The 26,346-nt window shown below is 51.1% G+C and overlaps 1 protein-coding gene across 1 annotated transcript in view; it reads right to left on the minus strand.

The window, feature by feature from the left end:
* Positions 1-25,209, minus strand: part of PLEKHM2 (pleckstrin homology and RUN domain containing M2) — a 40,150-nt gene extending 14,941 nt beyond the window's left edge. Inside the window, exons 1-5 of the mRNA XM_081305171.1 lie at positions 25,001-25,209; positions 2,010-2,116; positions 1,642-1,751; positions 1,094-1,193; positions 499-586 (exon numbers count right to left, since the gene is read on the minus strand). Of these exons, the coding sequence (XP_081161297.1) occupies positions 499-586; positions 1,094-1,193; positions 1,642-1,751; positions 2,010-2,116; positions 25,001-25,060 (465 nt within the window). The 5' untranslated portion in view covers positions 25,061-25,209. The remainder of the gene's footprint in view (positions 1-498; positions 587-1,093; positions 1,194-1,641; positions 1,752-2,009; positions 2,117-25,000) is intronic.
* Between the last annotated feature and the right edge of the window lie 1,137 nt (positions 25,210-26,346).

Genomic DNA, 26,346 nt, shown 5'->3' on the forward strand with positions numbered 1-26,346 from the left:
TTACAACTAAACTCCACCTTGGGCACATTTGTGAAGGAAAAACCACTCTCTAGAGAGCTTGGTACTCTCTGCAGTTTCAGGCCTCCATTGGGGTCTGGGGGTCAGGGTGACCACTGTACAGTGCCTGGCTGGAGAATTTGGAGAGAGCAGCAGGGGGCACAACAGCTGGGAAGCCAGAATCCCAGGAAACACAGGTGGACGGGCCTTGTCCTTCTCAGACACACATGCCCTAAACATGAAGGCCAGTGCTTCTGGGAATGGGGTTTTTTTCCATGTTGCCTGGAGAGGGAGAAGTCACCTATATCAGGAATCCTCACCACAGGGAGCTGGGAGCGACTCTCTCCTCTGCCTTCACTTCTGCCAACCCCGAAAGCTTCTCTCCCTCTCCTGAGCAACAGAGCAATGCTCAAGCTCAGCCACACCCTTCGCACTCCAAGCACTTGAAAAAAAAACAAGCCCTCTCTGGTCCCTTCAGCAGCGAGAGCTATGGTGTCTCACCAGATCCAGGTCAAACCGAATGAACTCCAGCCCAGACACCAAGGTCAGGAAGAGCGTCAGGTGGTCATGGCTGCAGACCAGGGCGTTCCTGAAGGACATGGAGGAAGCGACACTGGTGTTCTGAGTCTGGTTGCCAGCTCGGCCCAACTTCACCAGCAACCAACTGTGTTGCAACGAGACATGTGACCCCACTCCCTTCTTCCCAGCATTCTCCTGGGTCTGAGCCACATGGCACTCGCCAGCCACTGTCTCCAGAGCTGGGCCTGTGGCATAAGGCTTGTCAGACTCTCAGCAGTTGCTGTAAGCAATCTGTCCCTGCAGTGACCCCAACAAGGGCTGAGGCAGAGGTGGAACACAGGCTCAGTCTGAGGCAGGGCAGCAGTTGTGCACAGGCCCCGCAGGACCCAGAGCTGCCGGAGGAAGCCACCACACTTCCAGCAAGCCCCCCAGGGCTCTTTGGCCATTGCCACTGTGTCCTCAGCATGCAGTGCCAGGCTAGGTCTCTGATGTGGCCCAGTATGGTATCCACATGTGACAGGAAGCTTTGGGAGGAGGCTCAGGGGAGCTGGAGGCGATGAGACAGCGTCGCACTCACCTGACGTAGTACTTCTGCAGCAGGCCCAGGTTCTCCTGGAACAGACGCAGGTAGCTCTCCAGGGAGTTCTCGTTGAGGGCCAGGTACAGCCAGGCCCGGCCTGTAGGCCAAGGCAGAGAGGAGAAAGGGCCGCTGAGGACCAGGTTCTCCGACGGCCCTCAGGCCCCCCCATGGCCAGCCAGGAACATCTGAGAGAGGGCGGGGACACACTCGGCCAGGCTGAGCTGTGCGCGGACTCTGTCCTGTCCTGCAGGCTAACCCAGATCCCAGCTCGGGGACAGAAACCAGAGTCCTCCCCATGCTCAGCCTGGGCTCTAAGAGCAGTCCAGTTCTCGTCTACGTCACGCACCCCCTCATCCCCAAAGCACCCACAAACTGTCACGTGCAGGGAAAACGGGGTCTTGTGGAGCATCTTAACGCCCCTGCCACCAGATGCCACAAGGCAGGCAGTCTCCCAGGGCTGACAGAGCTGAACCTGAGCCCGAGCTGTCCATGGTAGGGTGTGTGTGTGACTGGCCTCTGCCCCGTGTCTCCCTGGCACTACTCACTGCGCCCCAGGTTGGTGGCCACGTGCTGCAGCACCTCAATCTGCTTGATGGCCTCTCTCCGGGTGAAATGCACGACAAGCACCCAGTAACCAGAGGAGAGGTCCTGCAGCCTGTGAGGACAGGACGGCAGCGCTGGGGCCTGGGTGGGGCTGACCCACCAGCTGCCACCAATCAGGCCACAGGCAACCTGTGCGTGGCCCTGAGCCCTCCCCTAGGCGGGTGCGCCTGCCACATGGGTCCACAGAGCTACCTGGGATAGCTGTGGCCCACTTCAGCAAGACCAGCCTCCCTTGGCAAGGCAGACAGGAACTAAGGCAGATGAGGCCAGGCATCGCCTTCTGCAGGCACCGGGGCCAGGCACCACTCACCCGTACAGCAGCGCGTGGTCCAGGTGCTCGCACAGGCGCTGCAGGACCTTGTCGTGGTTGCGGATGGCAGGGGTCTCGTCCTCACATGCGGCAAAGTAGCTCTGCAGCTGGAAGAAAAAACGTCAAAAGTGGACAAAGAGCAGGGCTACAGAAGTTCAGGAATCAAGAAGGCAGCTGAGAAAACCCCTGCCAGATGACATCCCCACAGTGACCGTCAGTCTGCCTTAAAAGCCCGGCCCTGCTGCCGATCCGCCCTGGAGTTCCAGAGGATAAAGCCCGACTCTTCACAGCCCTGTCCCCAAAAGTCCTTCAGTAAGCACCCTGCATGACAAGATGATGCTGGTGAGGGAGTCCCAGGCACACACCGGGTCTGACCAGGGGCACCACGCAGGGTGCCATCCTCACAGCTCACAGCGCCCACACCTGCACAGGCACCCGGAGCTCAACAACAGTGGCCCTGTGTGGAGCTGGCTGCCCTCTGCACACACCAAGGCCGGTGTCCTTGCAGAAGGCTGCTCAGGGGCCATGGTGGCCTGAAGACATGGCAAGGCTGAGCGTGGATCTGGGCGCGTGCCAGGCTCATGTCAGGCCCTACACCAAGGAGAATATTGTTCCCAGGTCCAACCGATCGATGCAAGGAGATTTGGAGGGCAGGTGGGTGACCCGCAGCACAGAGGGGGCTCTGGGAAGACCGCGGCAGCTGGGTCAGCCCCTGAGGGCCAAGAAGCTGCGCTCAGGGTCTACGTCCCCTGCAACTGCACAAAGCCCTGGGAGAGACGTCTGACCAGGCTCAGGTTAGCACGTCCTGGTTGGCCGTTGCCAGAGGGAGAAGCTCGCAAGACACAAGAGCACAGACCTGGTCTCAGGTTTGAACTCTGGGGACAAAGGTGTTCTGAAGCGTTTTCTGGAAGCAATGGCAGCAAGGGCTGCAGCAGGCAAGACGCCTCCACACACCAGGAAGCATGTGCTCCTGGAGGGAGGCCAGCCATTCAGCCCCACAACAAATGGCCTCTCTACCCCGTGGCCCAGAGCAAGCCCAACAGCCCTGCTGGCTGGGGACAGTCCTGTGGGGTCTGCCCATCCCCCAGGCAGGCAAATGTGCCTCAGGAGGAAAGGCTTCAGGAGATACAGATAGAGAAGGGAACTGCCAGATCTGCCCTGTGCCTCTGCAGTGGCTGGAGGCACTCCTGCAGGCTTCAGGGTCAAGTTCAACACAGGTATTAGGGAAAAAGGTACTTTAATTTTTAATTTCTTTTCTTCTTCTTCTTCTTTTTTTTTTTTTTTTTTTGGTAGCAGAGTTTGAACCCAGGGGTGCTTAACCACTGAGCCACATCCCCAGCCTGTTTTATTTTTTATTAGAGACAGAGTCTCCCTGAGTTGCTTAGTGCCTCACTAAGTTCCTGAGGCTGGCTTTGAACTTGAGAACCTCCAGCCCCAGTCTCCCAGCCACTGGGATTACAGGCTGCACCACCACAAGGGCTTGTTTTTAAATTTCAAAATGTGAGATCAGAGCATCTTAAATAGATGAAAGGCTCCTTAGAGATGCAGCATAACTTCCTCATTTAAAAAGCAAGACCTGAAAGAGGCAGGGGATTTCCATGAGAACAGAGGAGAGATCAAGGCAGCAGAGGAAGGGGACAGACTGAGGGGGACGAGGGGGATGGGAAAGAGGAGGAACAGTGGGACAAATCTGATCAGACATCCATGACACACATAAATACACCACGGTGAATTTCACCTTGATGTATATCCATAATGCACTAATGTTCTAAGAACTATAAATAAATAGAAAAAAGATCAGCAGAGAAAAAGGGAACAGGAGGGAGGGGAGAAAAAAGGGAAGTACTGGAAATTGACTTGGAGCAAATTATACTCCATGCATAATTATGTCAAAATGAACACCAATATTATGCATATCTATAATGAACTAATAAAAAAATGTAAGGGGCTGGGGATATAGCTCAGTTGGTAGAGTGCTTGTCTTGCATGCACAAAGCCCTGGGCTCAATCCCCAGCAACACACACACACACACACACACACACACACACACACACACAAATTTAAAAACCCTGTAATCCCAGATGCTCCAGAAGCTGAGGCAGGAGTATAGTAAGTTCAAAGCCAGCCTCAACAACTCAGCAAGACCCTGTCTCAAAATGAAATGAAAAATGTGGGGGATGTGGCTCTGTTGTTGAGTGCCCCTGAGTTCAACTCCCGTTACTCCCCCCCAAAATTAATAAAATTTCAGAAAAGGGGGGCTGAGGGTGTAGCTCATGGTAGAGGACTTGCGGAGCAGGTGAGAGGCCCTGGGTTTAGTCCTGCACACTACAAAACATAATTAGCTAGGAAAATAAAAACATCAAAAGCAGAAGAAGGGTTATTCCTCTTCTTGATTATGAAAGTAGCCTCAGCTGTGGTGACACTGGAGTGAGGGGGCCAGGATGCGTGTGGGCGTGTGGTAGGTGTGAACAGGGAGGTGGTCCAGGCCAGGAAATCCCGCAGGCAATGCGATTTTTAGCCAATAGGCAGGAACTAGGATTCCTTTCTCAAGCCAAGGTAACAAAATTAAATGATCCACAGACAACAGCCATTTACTGGGAAAATATAGGCAACATGAAGGTGCGCATGATGCCTCAAGTCCTCCTGCTGTCCTGGTCCCCTGTGGACAGCAGGGTGCTGTGCCACAGAGCCACACCCTCAGCCCGTGGACAGCATGGGGCTGCACCATGGAGCAATATCCTCAGCCCTTTTTACTTTTTTTTTTTTTTTTTTTTTTGAGACAGGGTCTCACTCAATTACCCAGGCTGGCCTTGAACTAGAGATCCTCCTACCTCAGTCTCCTGAGTAGCTGGGATCGCAGTGTGCACCGCTGCACTGGTTTCTTTTACAGCTTTAAGACTTTATATTTTATTCCATTTTTTTGTAGTGCTGAACATTGAACCCAGGGCTTTGCACATGCTAGGCAAGCGCTCGACCACTAAGCTACACCCCAACCTTTTTTTTTCTTTTTTTTTATTACATTCAGATCTTTATATATTATGTACAATAAGGATCCAGCTTCATTATCTTCTGGAAGGAAACCATTTCCTCATATTAATGAATGGACCAGCCCTCCCTATTGAGATGTGACTTGATACGCCCCTTTCTAAACTATTCTGCGTTATTGATCTGCTGTCATTCTGTGTCTGCACCCTGTTTTTAATTATTTTCACTTTATTCATTACTTGGATGTGGGCAGATAAGTCTACTCCTTCCCCTATCTCAATTACTCTTTTTCAAAACTGTTTTGATCATTCCAACCCATTCTTTTAGAATCAAATTTCATTATAATTCCCTTCTGGGTTTTTAATAGATTCATGCTGAATCCAGAGATTATCTGTGGAAAGAAATGAAATCTTTGCAATATTGAGTCTTTCTATTGAGGACCGTTGACTCTCAGCCCATTTATTAAGGCCTTTTTTGTTTTCCGGTTCTGGGGATTGAACCCACAGATGCTCTACCACTGAGCTACATCCAGCCCTTTATATTTTTTTAATTTGAGACAGAGTCTCGCTAAGTTGCTCAGGCTGTTCTGGAACCTGCCATCCTCTTGCCTTAGCTTCCCAAGAAGCTGGGATGTGCTGCTGTGCCCAGCTATTCAGGACTTCTTCACCTTGACCATGAGGAGAGGGCTCAGGAGGTGGGACACAGGGTGCTGCTGCTACAGAGCTGCACACTTTTGTTAAATTACTTGACACTTTAACCCTAATTTTTTGTCGTCTATAACACATGTTAAAAGGATTTTTTAGAGCTGAGCTGTCAAATCCGTAGCCTCTACCGCATGAGGCTATTTAAGCTTAAATGTAAATGAAACAAAATTTTAAAAATCAGCTCCAGTTGCACTAGCCGCATTCCAAATGCTCAGTGGCCACGTGTGGCCAGGGGCCACTGCATTAGTGTAAGTCCAGAGCACGTCTGTCACCACTGACACTTTGCTGGGACACTACTGCACAGGTCAGGTGAGCAGCAGGTGCTCACTAAGCAGTGGAGATTATTTACAATGTTGAACCCATTTTCTTGGTCACAACAGTGGCACAGCACTGGGTAAACATAAATTCAGATGCAAGCGCACAGCGCTGCCTCTGCTCTGTCCCTCACTTCCTCTTCACCAGCAGGGTCCTAACTCCTACTCTTGGTACTGGTGCTTCACCACTGAGCCACATCCCCAGCCCTTCTTATATTTTATTTAGAGATAGGGTCTCGCTAAGTTGCTTAGGGCCTCACTAAATTGCTGAGGCTGGCCTTGAACTCAGCCTCTAGACCACTGGGACCAGGGCCCTCTTTAATCATTCTTTACTAAAAGAGTAATCCCATCATCTCAGGTGATAGAATGAGCCTGAATCAATGCTGTAGCCCAACACAGATCTCCTACTGAAAAGGAAAAAGAAAAACAATGTCCAGGAATCAATAATGCATAGGGCTGGGGTGCGGCTCAGGGGCAGAGCACTTCTCTGTCAAAGCCCTGAGTTCATCCCCAGCACCAAAAAAAGAAGAAGATGATGATGATAAATGATGCAAGAGCTCGCGGAGCTGTGTCAACAGCTTGGGCTTGTGCCTTGGGATCTATCTGGTCAGCAAAGCATGGCAAGGTAAATAGAAGCAGATGCGCTGTCCCTTAGCCACAGAGAGGCCACAGCCATGGCCACCAGCAAGACTCTGAAAGAACAGCTGTGGAAGAGAACCCTCACATGAACAAGGACCCCTGGATGACAGGACTGGGACGAGCACAGCAGAAAGCCCAGCCTGGAAGACAACTGCCATCTTCCAGCCCAGAGACACTCGTGGGGAGCCGACACCGGCTGTGGCACGAGCCACATTTACCAAGCACTGCTCAGTGTGTGGATTCTAGGGTCAGATAATATGCTTGAATCCGACTCTGAAACTCACTTGCTGTGTGACCTGTAAACTCAGTCTCCCCATCTTTAAAATGGGCTTAGTACCTTCCTTGGAACCCCTCTAAAGAATGTCATGAGGGTTCAGATGATGGTCGCACTGTATTGATCAAAGGGCGTGACACCTCGTAAACACTCAGGTGCCAGCAGCTGTGATGACAGTGCAGCTCAGGAACATACTTAACCATCAGAGCAACCCCATAAAGTGGGTCACCAAGCGAGTAAGCAGCAGAGCCAGATTTTAAACCCCGGTCTTTTCTCTCTTTCTCTTTTTTTTTTTTTTTGAACCTAGGGGCTTTTTACTGCTGAGTTACATCCCCAGTCCTTTTTATTTATTTTTTAAATTTTGAGCCTCATTAAGTTGCCCAGGCTAGTTTCAACCTGCCATCCTCTGCCTCGGCCTCCCACGTAGCTGTGATTGCAGGCCTGCGCCTCATACCCAGCTTCCCAGGTCTTTTCACCAAATGTGAGCTCCAGAACCTGAGGGAATAAGTACACAAATGTTAGGACATCTGCATTCCCTCCCTATATGTTTAGGAGAATTTTTTAAAAAAATGCAGTGTCCCTTCCCAAATCAGGAGAATGAAGAGCCGTGGTTGATATGGACTCTGGGTCGTCTGTAGCTGGTTCCTTGCAGGCACTGAGGCCCGCCAGGCCGTTTCTGAGAAGGTGTGCCAGTGACCCTCCCTCCTGTGCCCCACACCAGCTTCCCCCAGAAGCAAGGAAGTGTCTTTTGAGTCACAATAAGCCCTAGCTGCTCGGAGGAGACCCCACTCCTAGGAAGAAATTCACCCTGCGGCTCAAGACGGTCAAGTCGCTCTGCTGTTGGCCTCTGTCCATGTGGACCTGAAGAGGGCAGAACACTCCTGGCATTGGGTGAGCGGAGTTGGCCAGTATGGCCAGGGGCTTGCTCTTGTTTTTGCCAATAAAGTTTTATTGGAACCCACATCTACACCTGCTCTGGCATTACAACAGCCAAGTTGAATAAAGGCAACTGAGACTATATGGCCTGCAGAGCCTGAAATACTGACTATTCAGCTCTGTAAGAAGAAACTTGCTGCTCCGCTGGGTAGAATTTGGCAGTGGGGGCAAGCACCCTTGCAACAGGTTGGGCTGGGGAGGTGTCTCTTGCTCAAAATTCAGTTCAGCAGTGGCCAGAGAGGGTGGCTCAAGCCTGCAGAGTCAAGTCATACAGGTCAAAAATATAACTGAAGGGCTGGGGTTGTAGTTCAGTGACAGAGCACTTGCCTAGCACATGTGAGGCCCTGGGTTTGATCCTCAGCACCGCATAAAAATAAATAGCCCGGCGGCGGCCTAGTGGCGCTCGCCTGTAATCCCAGCAGCTTGGGAGGCTAAGACAGGAGGATAACGAGTTCAAAGCCAGCCTCAGCAATGGCGAGGTGCTTAGCAATTTAGTGAGACCCTGTCTCTAAATAAAATACAAAATAGGGTTGGGGGTGTGGCTCGGTGGTTGAGTGCCCCTGAGTTCAATCCTGTGTACCAAAAATAAAAAATAAATAAATAAAAATAAAAAATAAATAAAGGTATTGTGTCCATCTACAAAGAAAAATATTTTTTTTAAAATATTACTGACGGGGCTGGGGATGTGGCTCAAGCGGTAGCGCGCTCGCCTGGCATGCGTGCGGCCCGGGTTCGATCCTCAGCACCACGTACAAACAAAGATGTGTCCGCCGAAAACTAAAAAATAAATATTGAAAATTCTCTCTCTCTCTCTCTCCTCTCTCACTCTCTCTTTAAAAAAAAATAAATAAAATAAAAATATTACTGAGGGCTGGGGCTGGAGCTCAGTGGTAGAGCGTTTGCCTGGCATGCGTGAGGCCCTGGGTTCTACCCTCAGCACCACATAAAAATAAATAAATATGTGTCCATCTATAACTAAAAATTTTTTTTTTAAATTACTGAGCACCTACTTCATGTACATCAGGTACTATTCCTTTTATTTATTTACTTCACAGTACTAGGGATTGAACCCAGGGGTCTTCTGCCACTAAACTACTACATCTACATCCCTAAAGCCACTGCTGCTGCTTCTTCTTTTTCTTTTTTTTAAACAGGGTCTCACTAAGTTGCCCAGCTAGGCATGAACTTGCAGTTCTGCCTCAGTCCTTGGAGTAGCTGGGATTACACATGTATGCCACTGTGCCCAGTAGATACTATTCTTTTACAAAGTCCTTAAGTCCTTATAAAACTTACATTCTTGGAACAAGACAGGGATGCCCTCTATCACCATTTCTATTCAATATAGTTCTCAAAACACTGGCCAGAGCAATTAGACAGACGAAAGAAATTAAAGGCATAAAAATAGGAAAAGAAGAACTTAAATTATCACTATTTGCAGATGACATGATTCTATACCTAGAAGACCCAAAAGGGTCTACAAAGAAACTACTAGAACTAATAAATGAATTCAGCAAAGTGGCAGGATATAAAATCAACACGCATAAATCAAAGGCATTTCTGTATATCAGCGACAAAACTTCTGAAACGGAAATGAGGAAAAACACTCCATTCACAATATCCTCAAAAAAAATAAAATACTTGGGAATCAACCTAACAAAAGAGGTGAAAGATTTATACAATGAAAACTACAGAACCCTAAAGAGAGAAGTAGAAGAAGATCTTAGAAGATAGAAAAATATACCCTGTTCATGGATAGGCAGAACTAACATCATCAAAATGGCGATATTACCAAAAGTTCTCTATAGGTTTAATGCAATGCCAATCAAAATTCCAACGGCATTTCTTGTAGAAATAGATAAAGCAATCATGAAATTCATATGGAAAAATAAAAGACCCAGAATAGCAAAAGCAATTCTAAACAGGAAGTGTGAATCAGGCGGTATAGCGATACCAGATTTCAAACTATACTACAGAGCAATAGTGACAAAAACAGCATGGTACTGGTACCAAAACAGGCGGGTGGACCAATGGTATAGAATAGAGGACACAGAGACTAATCCACAAAGTTACAACTATCTTATATTTGATAAAGGGGCTAAAAGCATGCAATGGAGGAAGGATAGCATCTTCAACAAATGGTGTTGGGAAAACTGGAAATCCATATGCAACAAAATGAAACTGAATCCCTTTCTCTCGCCATGCACAAAAGTTAACTCAAAATGGATCAAGGAGCTTGATATCAAATCAGAGACTCTGCATCTGATAGAAGAAAAAGTTGGCTCCGATCTACATATTGTGGGGTCGGGCTCCAAATTCCTTAATAGGATACACATAGCACAAGAGTTAATAACAAGAATCAACAAATGGGACTTACTTAAACTAAAAAGTTTTTTCTCAGCAAGAGAAACAATAAGAGAGGTAAATAGGGAGCCTACATCCTGGGAACAAATTTTTACTCCTCACACTTCAGATAGAGCCCTAATATCCAGAGTATACAAAGAACTCAAAAAATTAGACAATAAGATAACAAATAACCCAATCAACAAATGGGCCAAGGACCTGAACAGACACTTCTCAGAGGAGGATATACAATCAATCAACAAGTACATGAAAAAATGCTCACCATCTCTAGCAGTCAGAGAAATGCAAATCAAAACCACCCTAAGATACCATCTCACTCCAGTAAGATTGGCAGCCACTATGAAGTCAAACAACAACAAGTGCTGGCGAGGATGTGGAGAAAAGGGTACACTTGTACATTGCTGGTGGGACTGCAAATTGGTGTGGCCAATTTGGAAAGCAGTTTGGAGATTCCTGGGAAAGATGGGAACGGAACCACCATTTGACCCTGCTATTGCCCTTCTCAGACTATTCCCTGAAGACCTTAAAGGAGCATGCTACAGGGATACTGCCACATCGATGTTCCTAGCAGCACAATTCACAATAGCTAGACTGTGGAACCAACCCAGATGCCCTTCAATAGATGAATGGATAAAAAAAATGTGGCATCTATACACAATGGAGTACTATGCAGCAATAAAAAATAACAAAATCATAGAATTTGCAGGGAAATGGATGGCACTAGAGCAGATTATGCTTAGTGAAGCTAGCCAATCCCTAAAAAACAAATACCAAATGTCTTCTTTGATATAATGAGAGCAACTATGAACAGAGCAGGGAGGAAGAGCAGGAAGAAAAGATTAACATTAAACAGAGACATGAGATGGGAGGGAAAGGGAGAGAAAAGGGAAATTGCATGGAAATGAAGGGAGACCCTCATTGCTACACAAAATTACATATAAGAGGTTGTGAGGGGAATGGGAAAATAAACAAGGAGAGAAATGAATTACAGTAGATGGGGTAGAGAGAGAAGATGGGAGGGGAGGGGAGGGGGATAGTAGGGGATAGGAAAGGTAGCAGAATACAACAATTACTAATAGGGCATTATGTAAAATTGTGGATGTGTAACCGACGTGATTCTGCAATCTGCATTTGGGGTAAAATTGGGGGTTCATAACCCACTTCAATCTAATGTATGAAATATGATATGTCAAGAGCTTTGTAATGTTGTGAACCAATAAAAAAGAAAAACTTACATTCTGGTGGCAGAGATAAACTATGTGCAAATATATAAAATAGCATCCGGGAACCATAAGTGCTATTTAAAAAAAAAAGGCGGGGCTAGGCACAGTGGGGCACACCTGTCATCCCAGCTACTGATGAGGCAGGAGGATTGCAAATTCAAGGCCAGCAGGACAAATTACCAAGGCTCTGGCTCTAAATAAAAAAATTAAAAGGGCCAGAAACAGTTCCGTGGTAGAGAGCATGCCTAACATGCACAAAGTTCGATCCCCAGAACCAAACAACCCAACAAAAACAGAGGCTGCGTATGCAGGCCAGGCGTGGTGGCACACGCCTCTAATCCCAGTGACTCAGAAGGCTAAGACAGGAGGATCAAAAGTTCAAGATAGCCTCAACAACTTAGGGACACCCTGTCCCTAAAATAAAATGGAGCTAAGGTTGTGGCTCTGGGATGGAGCTGAGGTTGTGGCTCTGCGGTACAGCATGTGCCTAGAACGTGCGAGGCCCTGGGGTTCAACCCTCAGCACCACATAAAAATAAATAAAATAAAGGTATTGTGTCCAACTACAACTAAAAAATTAATATTTAAAAAAAAAAGAAGGGGCTGGGGCTGGGGCTGTCACTCAGTGGTAGAGGACCCTGGGTTCTATCCCGGTACAGCAAAACAAAATAAACTGAGCCGGAGAAGGTGCCCCCAAGGGCAGGGCTGTGGGGGTTTCTGGGGGCAGAGTACCCCGGTTAGGGAACAGCAGCCGCAGCATGGAGGACCTTTAGAAAGGGAGATGCTTGATGAAGGAAACCTGGGTGAGGGGGAAGGACACAGGGAGGAAGGGCGGGAAGCGTGAGGGGAACCTGCTTAACAAAGGAGCATGTCTAGAAACAGCCTTAATGAATGAAGCAATTGGAGCTGAAAAACTCAGCAGAAATTTGATAATATTAAGGAAAAATTTTTAATTTTTTTGTACCAAGAGGTGCTATAAACTGGCCTACAGCCACACACCTTTTCCTTTATTTTTTTACAATTTTGAGACAGGGTCTCGATAAGTTGCTGAGGCTGGCCTTGAACTTGTGATCCTCCTGCCTCAGCCTCCTGAATGAATCACTGGGATGACAGGTGTGTGCCATGGTGCCTGGCCAACTTTTTAAAGATGTAAAGGTGGGATTGGGTTATATGAGAAAAGAGTCCTCGGGCTGGAGATGTGGCTCAAGAGGTAGTGCGCTCGCCTGGCATGCGTGCGGCCGGGGTTCGATCCTCAGCACCACATACTAACAAAGATGTTGTGTCTGCTGATAACTAAAAAATAAATATTAAAAAATTCTCTTTAAAAAAAAAATAAAAGAGTCCTCATCTTGGAGCAATAGATACTGAAGTATTTATGGATGTCGGAATCTGTTTCAAAATAATGGAGGGATGCGGGCATAGCTGACGCAAGACTGTCCATGAGATGATGAGAGAGATGGGAAGAGGAGGGGGAAGAGGGAGGAGAGGGAGGGAGCTGCAAGGAGGGAGGGAGAGAACAAAGGAGCACGTGACAGGAAAGCAAATACGGAAAACTCCTTGGACCAGTTTTGCCAAAAGGGTGTTGGGAGAACAAGAACGGGTGGAGTCAGCCAGAGAGTTCCTTCCCGAACAGGAAAGACGAGAGGGGCTCCCCTGTCCTGGGGAGGTGGCCACAGACGTGAGCCAGAGGCAGGTGGGCTGGTTCTCCTGACCAAGGGAGGATGACAAAGTTCTCATCAGAAGAAAATCTAGAAACAAGCAGGGTCAGTTGAGGGTGCAGAGGCCGCTCATTCTTACAGTGCCCTTTAGAAGCTGGGCTCCCCAAGGTCCGGGAGCGGCCTGGCCTCCGTCTCAACACCCAGGATGGGCTAAGTGACTCTTCTGTCTGGTTTTTTGGGGGACTCAGGCACCAGGCCTGGGGACAGCTGGTTCAGCTCATCCCAGAGCCCTTCCCAGCCAGGGGGTGGGTGCTCCCTGAGCCCCCTGGGAAGACTGGCCATCAGGAGACTAAGCCAGACCCCGTGGCTTCGGGGAAATGTGGGCGGCACTCTCCAGCAGCCAAGAAAGCCTGACGCAGAGCCTTTTAATCAGGGTTGGTCCCACTCTGCTCTGGGCTGCCCTTGTTTTGTCTCTTTCGTAGACACACAAACACAAAACACTATAAGTGCCATAGCTAGTACCAAGCAGCCCTTCCAGATTGTTCTGTAATAGGTAACTCAAAGGCAGCTGTGAAAGATGAAATGGGCAAATGAAAAGATGGTTACAGCCGGGCACAGACGCACACACCTCTAATTCCAGTTCCTTGGGAGGCTGAAGCAAGAGGACCACAAGTTCAAGGCCAGCCTGGGCAACTTAGCAAGACCCTGTCTCAAAAAGCAAAAAGGGCCGGGAATGAAAATAAGTAGAGCACCCCTTAAACCAGTCCCCTGAGCTGGGGAAAAAAAAAGAAGAAGAAGAAAGTAAGGAAGAAAAGATGGTGACCTCCTTTCTCTCTCCCAAGTCAGTCAAGCCACAGGATTTGATGCTGCCAGCCCAACAGATGGGAGATCTGGATCCAACTCTGCCACTGACTCCCAGGCTATCCTGGGAAGGAGGAGGGGTAACACCTCTATATTTATAGAGGACAAAATCCTGCTCCAACAACACGAGGAAGTGCTGCAGGGCTGAGAGAGCGGGCTGCACGCACGGGTGCTCCACCTGGTGACCACTTCAGGCTCCTCTGCGGCCCCTGCCATGCCTGTCCCTGCTCACCCACAGAACGCAGGCCTATGGCTATAGGAAAAACTCAGCCTGGTGCCACCTGAGGCATGCTCTCTCGGGCTACCCATGGGGGAGATCACCAGGTAACAGGCTCCAAGGAGACCAATCGTATTTAGATGACAGCAAGTTTAGGACAGCCTCAGCAGTTGAGGTCTAGGAGACAGAAATCCAAGAGCAGAAAAGACCCCAACCAAAGGGCTGCTTCCTCACCTCAAACTGTCCCAAGAATTAAATCAGCCATGCACAGTGGCACACACCTGTAATCCTAGCAACTTGGGAGGCAGGAAGATTCCAAGTTCAAGGCCACACTGGGCAACTTTGACTCAACTGAACCTTAGAGACAGACTGTAGCGAAGACCCCCAGGTCCCCTTAGTCTACAAGGCCTGTCCTGAGACCCTGCAGGAGCACTGTGGGCGAGGACAAGCCTCGGGAGAAGTGACAGGTGCAGCCAGCCTTGTGTTTTGGAGTCCTACCCCCAGCATGGCCACTGGTTGGGCAAACCGCCCCCAGATCTTCTGGGACATTCTTCCTCTCCAGGCCAGGTCCCCAGAGGAAAGGCAGAGTTCAGGCCACTTGTACCTCATAAGTTGGGGTACCCCTAAGCCTTGATGCATGGACTCCTCAGTGGGGGACCCCAAGAGGACTAGTGTGGATCATGGGAGCTGGACAAGGGCTGCTGTGGTCAGAGCTACCTACTGTTCCCTTGGGGAGTCCAGCATGACACCTCACCCCCGCCCTACCTTGCATTAACCATATGGGCCAGCCTCAGACAGATCTGAAGGGAAAGGCCAGCGTTCTTGATTGCTTCCCCTCAGAAATAAACAAGCAGACAAGCAATAAATGCCTTCATCTTAGACAAGCTTCTCAAGAGCGATGCCTGTTACACCTCCCAGGCCTGGACCCCCACTGCCAACGGCATTTCTGTGGAGGATCTAGCAGCGTCCAAGGCAAGGCCGGAGCTGGCTGGAGAGCCCTTAGCTTTTAGCAGCAGTTTCCCAGGATTCAGTGAGAACCTCCGTGCAGGAAGCGTGAAGGGAGCCAGAGACTGGGGCGGGGTGTCCGTGAGTGGAACTGACTGCTGAACCTGCTGGAAAGGCAGAAATAATCGCTCAGCCAGAGCCTCCCATTTTAGGAGGGAGACTGGGGCTCAGGCTTCGCCCAGTGTCCCTCTGCTTCCTCCAGGAGAAGGCCAGTGCTGGAGGCGGCCACCCACCTGGGTGAAACAGCTGTTGAGCCGGGGTGGGGCTGGGTGTACCTGCCCAAACCCTCAGAAAGTGCTCCTCCCTGCACCCTCCCCAGGAGGGCAGAGCGCGGGGCACTGAGCCATCCCAGGGCTTCAGTGACTGAACAGAACGGGGAGGTAGGGCTGGGCAGGAACACTCTAGCTGCTTCTTCCTACATAGCGTGAGGGTGTCAGCAGAGGTTCCGGTTGCTGGTGACTGCTGCTCCACCAACCCAGGCAACCGTGATGCTTCTGCCTTACTCTAGTGATTCTAGAAACCCTAACCTGAGATCCCACCCCTTCTTAGCCAGGACATGTCAACCAACCACAGGACAGCGGACTATGGGGCAGAAGAACTCGGAGCCCTCCCTGCATAAGAACCAGAGGTCTTTGATTTGGAGAAGATGGTCCTCTAAAAGGGCATGAAAAACCATGTCCTTCAGCTGAGGTCCCTGGGGGATGGCCAAGCCCCTGCCCAGGAAGGACCTGTGCCAGGCCGTGGGGACTGGCTTGGACTGGCTGGATCCCTCCCCCAGCAGAGCTGTCACAAAGGGTTGGCCTGCCATGGCCCCGCACTGCTTCATAAGCAAGACTGGTGAAACTGAGGCTTCTAAGCCACTTATTTGCCACCAAATACAGTACCAGCTCCACATTTTCCTTCTCGATCTCCCAAATCGCGGCTGCTGGTCCCTTTGCTGGAGACCTGTAGGTGCTCTGCTCTGACAGCTCTGCTGAAAGCAAAAGGCAGGTATGGAATCATTTGTGGGTTTCCTTTTCCTGTGCTTCCTTTGGGGCGCAGGAAGGATGATGGCCAAGAAGGCCAGATCTCTCGGGTACTTGGACCCAGCGCAGTTTCCACAGTTAAACGCTCCTCCCTTCAGGAAGGAGACAGCACAAGCCTCAAGGCACTGTGACTGCTCTGCCCTGGAACCTGGGACCAAGGATGTCTCTCAGAGTGGGCAGAACATGGCGAGGCTCTGCCAAGAGGTTCCTAGCAAACACCAGAGGCCCAGAAGCCACGCTGGCCTGAAAGCCACGGGCAGGCCCCCGCGCCATCCCGTTCTCCCACTGGGGCTGGAGTCGGGCGTCGGCAGGAGCCCTGCCTGGGGTTCTGAGCACCCCATGTTCAGGCCTGCTCCCGCCCTGACAGGAAGAGGGCAGTTTCTCAAAGCCTCATTTGAGCCAGGCCTGTGGAGCCTGGAGCCGGCTGGCTCTGGGTTGTCTTTCACTTCCCCTTTCCTGGGGCTGTGCCTGTGCAAGACCACTCAAGCAATCCCACCCAGACACCGGGGTGCTGGAGGAAAACAGTCCCCAGAGTCCCTGTCTAATCACATGGCGGGGACCCCGATTTTACTCTAAGGCCTGGGCAGGGTAATCAGCTACCCACAGGGTGAGAAAGCATGGGGGTGGGGGGGGACTTCACAGATCACAATCCATGGTTGATTGGTTGGTTGGTTTTTTTCTAGGAATTGAAGCCAGGTGCTCTACCACTGAGCTCCTCCTTGGTCCTTTTCATTTTGAATTAGGGCCTCACTAAATTGCTGCGGCTGGCCTTGAACTGGCCATCCTCCTGCCTCACCCCCTCCCCTATAATCCCAGCGACTTGGGAGGCTGAGGCAGGAGGATTGCGAGTTGTTTGAAGCCAGCTTGGGCAACCTGGCAAGACTGTCTCAAAATAAATTTTAAAAATTAAAAGGGTTGGAGGGCTGGGGTTGTAACTTGGTGGCAGAGTGCTTCCCTAGCATGTGTCAGGCCCTGGGTTTGATCCTCAGCACCACATAAAAATAAGTAAAATAAAGGTATTTTGTCCAATTACTACTAAAAAAAAAATTAAAAAAAATAAAATAAAGGCATGCTGTCCATCAAAAAAATTTTTTTAAAAAAGGGCGGAGATCGGAGGGCTTGGGCTGTAGCTCAGTGGTAGAGCGCATGCCTAGCATGTGTGAGGCACTGGGTTCTATTCTCAGCACCACATATAAATAAATAAAATAAAGGTCCATCAACAACTAAAAATATATTTTAAAAAAGCGGGGCAGGGAGTTGGAGATGCAGCTCAGTGTAGAGTGCCCGGTGGTCAAATATCATCAAAAGACACAAAAACAAAGAGCAAGAGCCAAAAAACCTGTCTCTCATCTCAGTGGCACCCCTGCAGGCCTTCTGACTTTGGACAAGTGGCTTCTCCATTTCGACTGTGTGTCGACAGGCAGCAGAGCCATTATCATGCCCTCCTGTCCTCCCACAGCACTGGGCTGTGGAGATTCTATTGGTCACCACAGTTCCCGGGGAGCGGGATTATAGGAAACGAATACCTCCTCGTCACTTCTATAATGAGAGCAAGGGGAGATGATAAGTCACAACACACAGATGGCGAAGCTGCTCTGGTGGCGAGAGAGGAGACACTCTCACACCCCGAGTTGTTGTATGACCAATGGATCAGTGGCCCCAACTTTTAGTTCCAGCCTGAAGGACTCTCCCAGAAACTGTCCCGATTCTCTGGCCTCAGATGGAGCTCTAGGGCGTCCCCTCAAGCAAGCAGCAGGGAGAACTGTCTGGAGAGCTTACCCAAACTGGCCAGCGCCACCACCTGGCCCTCCAGGAGGCCAGCTCTCCGCTTCACCCCGCAGGGCAGGGCTCCAGATGCCACTGAGAGAGCCTCTTCGTGGGCAGCGAGGCCACCCGTTCCCCTTGCACACAAGGGCACTGCCAGCTCTGGTGGCAACATGGCCTTCCCATGGTGGTGATCCTGAGGCCCAGACGTCACCAGATTCCTGGGGGAAGAATGACCCACCCGGGATCCCGAGGTACCTGCCGACGCAACGCCAGCCTTCTCCCCTCAGCACACCTCTGATCCCTAGCCCCTCCTCCTGCCCTCCTATTTTTCCAGCACTGGGGACTGAACCACTGAGCCACATGCTCAGGCTTCTGTATTTTATTTTGAGTCAGGGTCTCGCTAAGCTGCCCAGGCTGACCTTGAACTCCTGGCTTAGCGCCTGAGTACCTTGCGCCACAGCCACAGCGCCACCCAGCCCCTCCCTGCCTTGGCATTAAAACCTGCCCTGACCTCTCTGGCCTCTACTCCAGGTCAGGTCTCCAGGCCAATGGCTCCGAGAGCTGGCATGGGATTTTCAAGTTTTCTGTGAAATTCTCTTCACACTGGGTTCTAGCTGGAGAATCTGGAGGGAGACTCACAGGAACAGCCACTGCTCCACTGGACACTCTGGGGCGTGATCTGTGACTACAGAGTGACCACAGTCAGCCTTGGTCCTCCCACTTGAATGTGACCTGCTTCTCTCTAGCCCCAGATGCAGGTGAGCTTCAAGACCTCACAAGGCCTTCGGATCTGGAATGGCCTGAGCTCGGGCCACACCACGGAGACAGGCCTGGGAATGCCTGAGCCGGGCTGGAAGGACGGTAGTGACGAGCTTCCAAGAGAAACCTGATGCCAGAGAAGGATTTCAGAAAAGGAGAACCAAATCCAAACCAAGCCAATGGGCGGGGCTCAGAAAAAAAAAAGTCCTCACTTGGCCGGGCGGGTGACCTAGATTGGCGCTCTCTGCCCACACTGGGGCTTCTGGTTCCTCCTGGCCTCTATTATGCAAAGCCAGGAGCAAAGCTATGGCCAAGGCCAGGATCCAGGGAAGAGGAAGCAGGGAAGAGGGCCCTCCTTATAAAATGCTTGGGTAGTATTATTTTATTTAGATCTTTGCCCTGGAGATTCGGGTCCTTGGGGACTTCCAGAACAATTTCTCCTGAAGCCAGTGAGTACAAAACTATTGATCTAAACCGGTCGATATAATTCCCACACATACCTAGCAACCCTCTCCAGGAACAAGCTGATTTAAAGTACTGCAGACCCAGCTCTTGGGGACAAGGAGAGGGAGGAAAGGCCCTGCCCTCAGATCTTCACCGACAGACCAGGATGGCCAACAGCTGCGGCCAGTCACTGCTGCCCCCGGATTCCAGACTGACAAGGAGCCCCCTGCTCCACGAGGCACGTCTGCTAGAAATAGAGCCTAAGGTACCTGACCCAGGAGGACCTGAACAAGTCACTTCTGGTTAACCACCGCAGGACTCAGGGCCGGTTCCTATTCATCTAGGTGCTTCTGAGGCGAGTTTTTTTTGGCTATTGTTTTTGTTCTTTGATACTAGGGATTGAACCCAGGAGCCCCCAACCTCGGAGTCACATCCCAACCCTTTTTATATTTTATTTTGAGGCAGGGTCTCCCTAAGTTGCTTAGGAACTGGCTAATTTGCCGGGGCTGGCTGTGAACTCGCCATCCTCCTGCCTGAGCCTCTGGGATGACAGGCCTGGCCACCTCACTACCTATTTTCTTAGATAATGTCCCTTCTCTGCACCTGACCAAGATTCCTTGGGAAGGCAATGTCACTGTTTTGGGGAGTGCTCCCTGGTCACCTCCTCCACAGACTTCCCTGCCCATGCCCTGTCACCAGGTCTGTGTGACGCCTGTGTATTGCCACAGTCTGAAATCCTGTTTGTCCATCCCTTCATTTATTTCTCATCTCCTACAAGAATGTCACTTCCATGAGGGCAGAGACCTTATCTGCCTCCACAGTGAGTTCCCTGGGGCCTGGGGACAGAGGGAAAGAGCTCAGCAGTGTTTTAAATAACTGAACACAGGACCATGGGACAGAACTCAGTGTCCACGTCCACTCCACAAGCCTGATATGAAGTGCGACGGATCAGGTCAACCACAAGCCAGAAGGTGACCCTGCACCGGCCTCAGTGAGGACTTTTTTGGGTGCACACGTGTGTAAATAAAAATACCTAAAAATACTGCCTGTGGGCCAAAACAGCCTGAGGCCTATTTTGGTAAATAAAGGTTTACTGGAACACAGCCACGCCCTGCATGGCGGTTGCTTTTGAGTTCCAAGGGCAAAAGAGAGGAGATGGTTCAACAAAGACCCCATGTCCCCAAATATTTACCATCTGGTCTTTCAAGAAAAAGCTTACAGGAAGCATAGTGTGGGGCTGGGGCTGGGGCTCAGGGGGAGAGCACTTGCCTAGCATGTGGGAGGCCCTGGGTTAATTCTCAGCACTGCGTGTAAATAAATAAAATAAAGGTCCATTGACAACTAAAAAAAGTATTAAAAAATAAAAAGCACGGAAAACTGCTCCCAAGGCATAATGGTGGCTTCCTTTGGTTTAGGCCTCACAGTGCACAGGCGCCGGCTGCGTGCTGAGTACCACAGGCAACTGAATTCTCCTTAGAACACCAGTAGGTTCTGGCTGTCACCAGCCAGGACAGACACAGTCAATGACAAACCCCGACTCCAGGCCCAGAGAACCTCTGAAGCCTGTGTCTCAGCTTCTAGGCTGGATGGCTCCCCAGAGAGCACCTTCCGGCCCCACCCAGCAGGATCCCTTGCACACTCCTCACTGTCCCCAGAAGACCACCTGGAGGGCTCTAGTCGTTGGGATGCTCCTAATTTGGATGCCTGCTTCTTTTCCTTCTCTAAATTCTACCAATTTATCAGGACTTGGTGAAGCCTTCCTTCTCTGAGGGCTTCTCCTTGCCCTAGCTATTTTATTTAGTCAGTTATTTTTTTTTTAATTGTAGATGGACACAATATCTTTATTCTTTTATGTGGTGCTGAGGATCAAACCCAGTGCCTTACACATGCCAGGCAACTCAACCACTGAGCTACAGCCCCAGCCCCTTATTTAGTTATTTTTAATTTGTGGTTCTGGGGACTGAACCCAGGGGTGCTTTACCGCTGAGCTACATCTCTGGCCCTTTTTTAAAGTTTTTGAGACAAGGTCTTGCTAAATTGCCCAGGCTGGCCTCAAACTTAGGATCTTCCTGCCTCAGACCCCGGAGTCCCTGGGATTACAGGCAATGTGCCACCACCCCCAGAACCTTAATTATGTTTAAAATTTCCCCCCCAAATTGTTAGAGGACCAAGGCTGCTTCTTACAGCAGATTATTTGCTTAAACTGCATGTGTACTTAACAGACTCACTCCTCAAAAACAGGACAAAACTCAAAACTGAAAACCACTGCCTTCCCTTCCCTGGAGATGATGCTGTTTAGCAGAACCACCTGCCATCCAAAATGCCAACACGCAGGGCACAGTGACTCAGGAGGAGGATCTTGCGCAAGTTCAAGGCCAGCCTTAGCAATTTAGGGAGACCCTGCCTCAAAATAAAAATAAATAAAAGGGCTAGGGATGTAACTCAGGGGTAAAGCGCTCCTGGGTTCAATCCCGGGTACCAAAAGTTGATAAATTATTAATAATATCAAATAAAGAAAGAAAAGAAACAAAATGCCAACATCATCCCTGCTGGGGTGCTTCTCTATTAACAACTCAGCAACCACAGGCTTTGTTAGCCTCTGCTACTCGCTCCCTGCCCAGAACCGTGGAACCATGGGGTTTGTTCCGTCCTGCTGACCGTCTGACTCTAATAGCCCCCAAATCCTATCTCCATCCAAGAACACGGTTCCCTGAGATTCAGGTAGGATAACAGCTATGTCACCTCTTGGGTGCTAGAGTATGTGCTGCTCATCACAAAATCTAGGTGTGACAACAGTGGAACTCAGCTGGGCACAACTGCACTCGACTGTAACCCCAGCAACTTGGGCTTGTCTCCAAATAAAAATGGGCTGGGGATGTAGTTCAATGGTAAAGCATCCCTGGGTTAAATCCCCAGTACCAATACTACTACTACTACCAACTACTACTGATAGTGATAATAAGACTACTGATAATAAGATAAGAAGAAGGAAGGAAGGAAGGAAGGGAGGGAGGGAGGGAGGGAGGGAGGGAGGGAGGGAAAATTGCTGAACTCAACTGCTTGGGGTGGGGGAGCACTTGAGGACACAGCTTCTTGGGGTGGAGGGACTTCTGGGACGATGGTCACATTGTTTCTAGTCCTAGGGGTCAGATATGTGAGTGTGAGAACATACTAAGCTGTTCTTTTAGGCTCTCTGTACTTCTCTATATGTACTTTTCTTTTTTAAAAATATTTATTCTTAAGTTTTAGGTGGATATAATATCTTTATTTTACATTTATGTGGTTCTGAGGATCGAACCCAGTGCCTTGTGCATGCTAGGCCAGCACTCTACCACTGAGCCACAACCCCAGCCCCCATATGAACTTTACAATAAAAAGTTTGAAAATGGCCAGGCATGGTGGCGCATGCCTGTAATCCTAGTGACTCAGGAGGCTAAGGCAGGAGGGTCTGTGGGTTCAAACCCAGCCTCAGCAACTTAGCAGGTTCTCAGCAACTCAGAGAAACCCTGTCTCTAATAAATACAAAAAAGGGCTGGGGATGTGGCTTGGTGGTTAAGCACCCCTGGGTTTAATCCCTGGCACCAAAAAAAAAAAAAAAAAAAAGTTTGAAAATACTCTGTAAACACAGTAATACACAACACACCTTTCTTTTTTTTTTTTTTTTTTTTTTTTTTTTTTTTGTGGTGGTACTGGGGATTGAACCCCCGGCAGGCCTTGCTCATGCTAAGCAAGTGCTCTACCACTGAGTTTTTTTTTTTTTTTTTTTTTTTTTTTGAGAGAGAGAGAGAGAGAGAGAGAGAGAGAGAGAGAGAGAGAATTTTTGTTGGTATGTGGTGCTGAGGATCGAACCCGGGCTGCACGCATGCCAGGCGAGCGCGCTACCGCTTGAGCCACATCCCCAGCCTCTACCACTGAGTTATATCCCCAGCCCCAACACAACATTTTTTTTGCAGAAATATACATCTCATTTTCTTCCTGCAACATCCTTTAAAAAGAAGCAGTAATGTACTCCCAGTTTGAGGCTGAGGCAGGAGAATCAAAAGTTCAAGGCCAATCTCAGCATTTAGCAAGACCCTCAGCAATTTAATGAGACCTTGTTTCAAAATAAAACGAAAAGGGCTGGGGATGTGGCTCAGTGGTAGAGGGCCCCTGGGTTCAATCCTCAGTACCAAAGACAAACCAACAACAACAAAAACCCGTAAGACCATTTTACTGGTGGCAGAAGTGGAACAAAGGCAAAGCAACTTTCAGGGTGCTGTATGACAAATTCAGGTGAGACTGGTATTCGAGGACAAATCTGACCTGCAGACTGCTAGCCTGCGATGGCTGTTGCTGTAGCTGAACTGATTCCCATTAGAAGCAGATACCCTGATTCAGAAAACCACACACACTTCAGGATGCAGGAATCCTATGGCAGTTGTCTGAAACAAGCACACAGAGGAAGTGCTACCAAGTACAAATGGGTTACATAACAATCTGGAGGGCGAGAGGCGCCTGGCCCGCCTCAGACCTTGAGAAGCAGAGCTGGTTCTACCACAAACAGAAAAGTACCAGCACCATGCTAGACACTCTCATACTTCTATTAAATCTTCACAACAACTAATTTTATTCCTGTGTTAACAGATGAGAAACTGAGACAGGGAGAGGTTAAGGTTATGGGTTACTAATTGTCAGGGTGAGGATTCAATTCCCCAGGAGCAGGACTCTAGAATTCTTGTTCTCAACTGTGATGCTAGATGGGCCTTGGGTTGGGATGCACCCAGGGATGAGTTTCCAGTTTCTAGTGAGCAACTTATATTTTCTGGGATGCATTACAGCTCAATAAAATGTGCCTGGACAAACACATAATTTCTAAGCATCTTGACAAAGCACACCCAACTCCTTCACAAACAATAGCTGGATGTAAAGAGTGGATCTCTGCCTTCAAATGATCCATGTTTTACATGGTTGGTGCCCATGTCTACCACCTCTCTGTCTAGGACTTTCCCCAAGTATTTTTTTTGAAGTTTAAAAACAAAATTGTTGGCCTTCCTGGAGCCATAGTTGGCCCAGATTAGACTGGAAAGGTCGGCAGTCTTTTCTGTTGTGACAGATGCACTGCTTGTGCTGTATATGTGTAATAAGAATTGCAATACATTCCGCTGTCATTTATTTTTTTAAAATCAATAATAATAATTTTAAAAAAGATGCTCTGCTTTTTAACAAAGTCCTTGCTCCTCCTGCACTCCTCCCAGTGAGCAAGACCAACCGAGACCCCATTGCATTCGCAAAGCTCAGGACAACAAAATAAAAGTTCATTGGACCAGCCCACCCTGGGCTTTTTGCAAGATTATTTGGGGTCTACTTTTCTTTTTAAGCCACACTTGTCTTTAGGAAGGGTAAAACTGCTGGCCCGGGTCACTTTCTGAGGCATGTCAGTGGGATAGAGCAGTTATTCACACACAGGGTGGTTTCACGAGTCCCCTTGTCTGGTTCCCTGAAGTGGGGAGATAACCTAGTGAGTCTTGTCCCCACCAGGTCGTCCCCAGCTCCCAGATTCGGGGCTGACCAGGTGACCCAGGGATCAGTCATAAACAGGGGACACCCACTCCGGCGGCCCCGAGGGTCGCAGGATGAACTCCACCTTCTTTCCTGGGATGGCCCCCGACGCGTGCCCTTGACAGGTGCTCCGCAGCACCTGGCCCCGCCGAGGGGCCCTGGCTGGACCGGCCCGGGGTGCGGGGACCCGCCGCCGGTGCAGGGACGGGACGCGGCGGCTCAGGCTCCGCGGCTCCGAGGCCGCCGCCCCAGCCCTGAGGCCCGGCGGCGGCCGCGCTCACCTTCTTCACCGACAGCGAGATGTTCTCCAGGATCCGGTCCTTCACCTCCCGCGGCTCCATGGCGCCGCCGCCGCCGCCGCCCCGCCGCCGCTTCCCGCGCCGCGGGCCCGGGGCTGTCGCCAACCGCTGCCGCCGGCCGTGCGGGGGCTCCGTCGTGCCGGCCGCGGGGCCCGGCGCCCGCCGCCCGGCCCTCGCCTCGCCCGGGCCCTCGCTCCGCCGCGGCCCGGCGGCTCCCGAGCGGCCGGCGGGGAAGGAGGCCGCGGGCGGTGCGCGGCGGCGGCGGCGGCGGCGGCAGGAACTGATGTCAGGCGGGGCGGCGCCAGGGCGGCGGCGGCGCACGCGGGCCTGCGGACGGCGGCGGACCCCGGCCCGGACCCACCGCGGCCCAGGGACCCCGCCCACACCGCCACCTGGGCCCCAGACCCGCCTGTGCCCAGGACCCCACCTACAGACCCGCCTGCGCCTAGGGACCTCCGCCCCCAGACCCGCCTGTGCCCAGGGACCCCACCTACAGACCCGCCTGCGCCTAGGGACCTCCGCCCCCAGACCCGCCTGCGCCCAGGGACCTCCGCCCCCAGACCCGCCTGCGCCCAGGGACCTCCACCCCCAGACCCGCCTGCGCCCAGGGACCTCCGCCCCCAGACCCGCCTGTGCCCAGGGACCTCCGCCCCCAGACCCGCCTGTGCCCAGGGACCCCACCTACAGACCCACCTGCGCCCAGGGACCCCACCTACAGACCCACCTGCGCCCAGGGACCCCACCTACAGACCCACCTGCGCCCAGGGACCCCGCCCCCAGACCTGCCTGGGCCCCAGACCCGCCTGTACCCAGGGACCCCACCTACAGACCCACCTGCGCCCAGGGACCTCCACCCCCAGACCCGCCTGCGCCCAGGGACCCCACCTACAGACCCACCTGCGCCCAGGGACCCCACCTACAGACCCACCTGCGCCCAGGGACCCCGCCCCCAGACCTGCCTGGGCCCCAGACCCGCCTGTACCCAGGGACCCCACCTACAGACCCACCTGCGCCCAGGGACCTCCGCCCCCAGACCCACCTGCGCCCAGGGACCCCACCTACAGACCCACCTGCGCCCAGGGACCCCCACCTACAGACCCACCTGCACCCAGGGACCCCCACCTACAGACCCACCTGCGCCCAGGGACCCCGCCCCAAGACCTGCCTGGGCCCCAGACCCGCCTGTACCCAGGACCCCACCTACAGACCCACCTGCGCCCAGGGACCCCCACCTACAGACCCGCCTGGGCCCAGGGACCTCTGCCCCCAGACCTGCCTGGGCCCAGGGACCCCACCTACAGACCCACCTGGGCCCAGGGACCACCACC

This window comes from Spermophilus citellus (assembly GCF_964194105.1).
Source record: "Spermophilus citellus genome assembly, chromosome: 9".
Taxonomy (NCBI): Eukaryota; Metazoa; Chordata; class Mammalia; order Rodentia; family Sciuridae; genus Spermophilus; species Spermophilus citellus.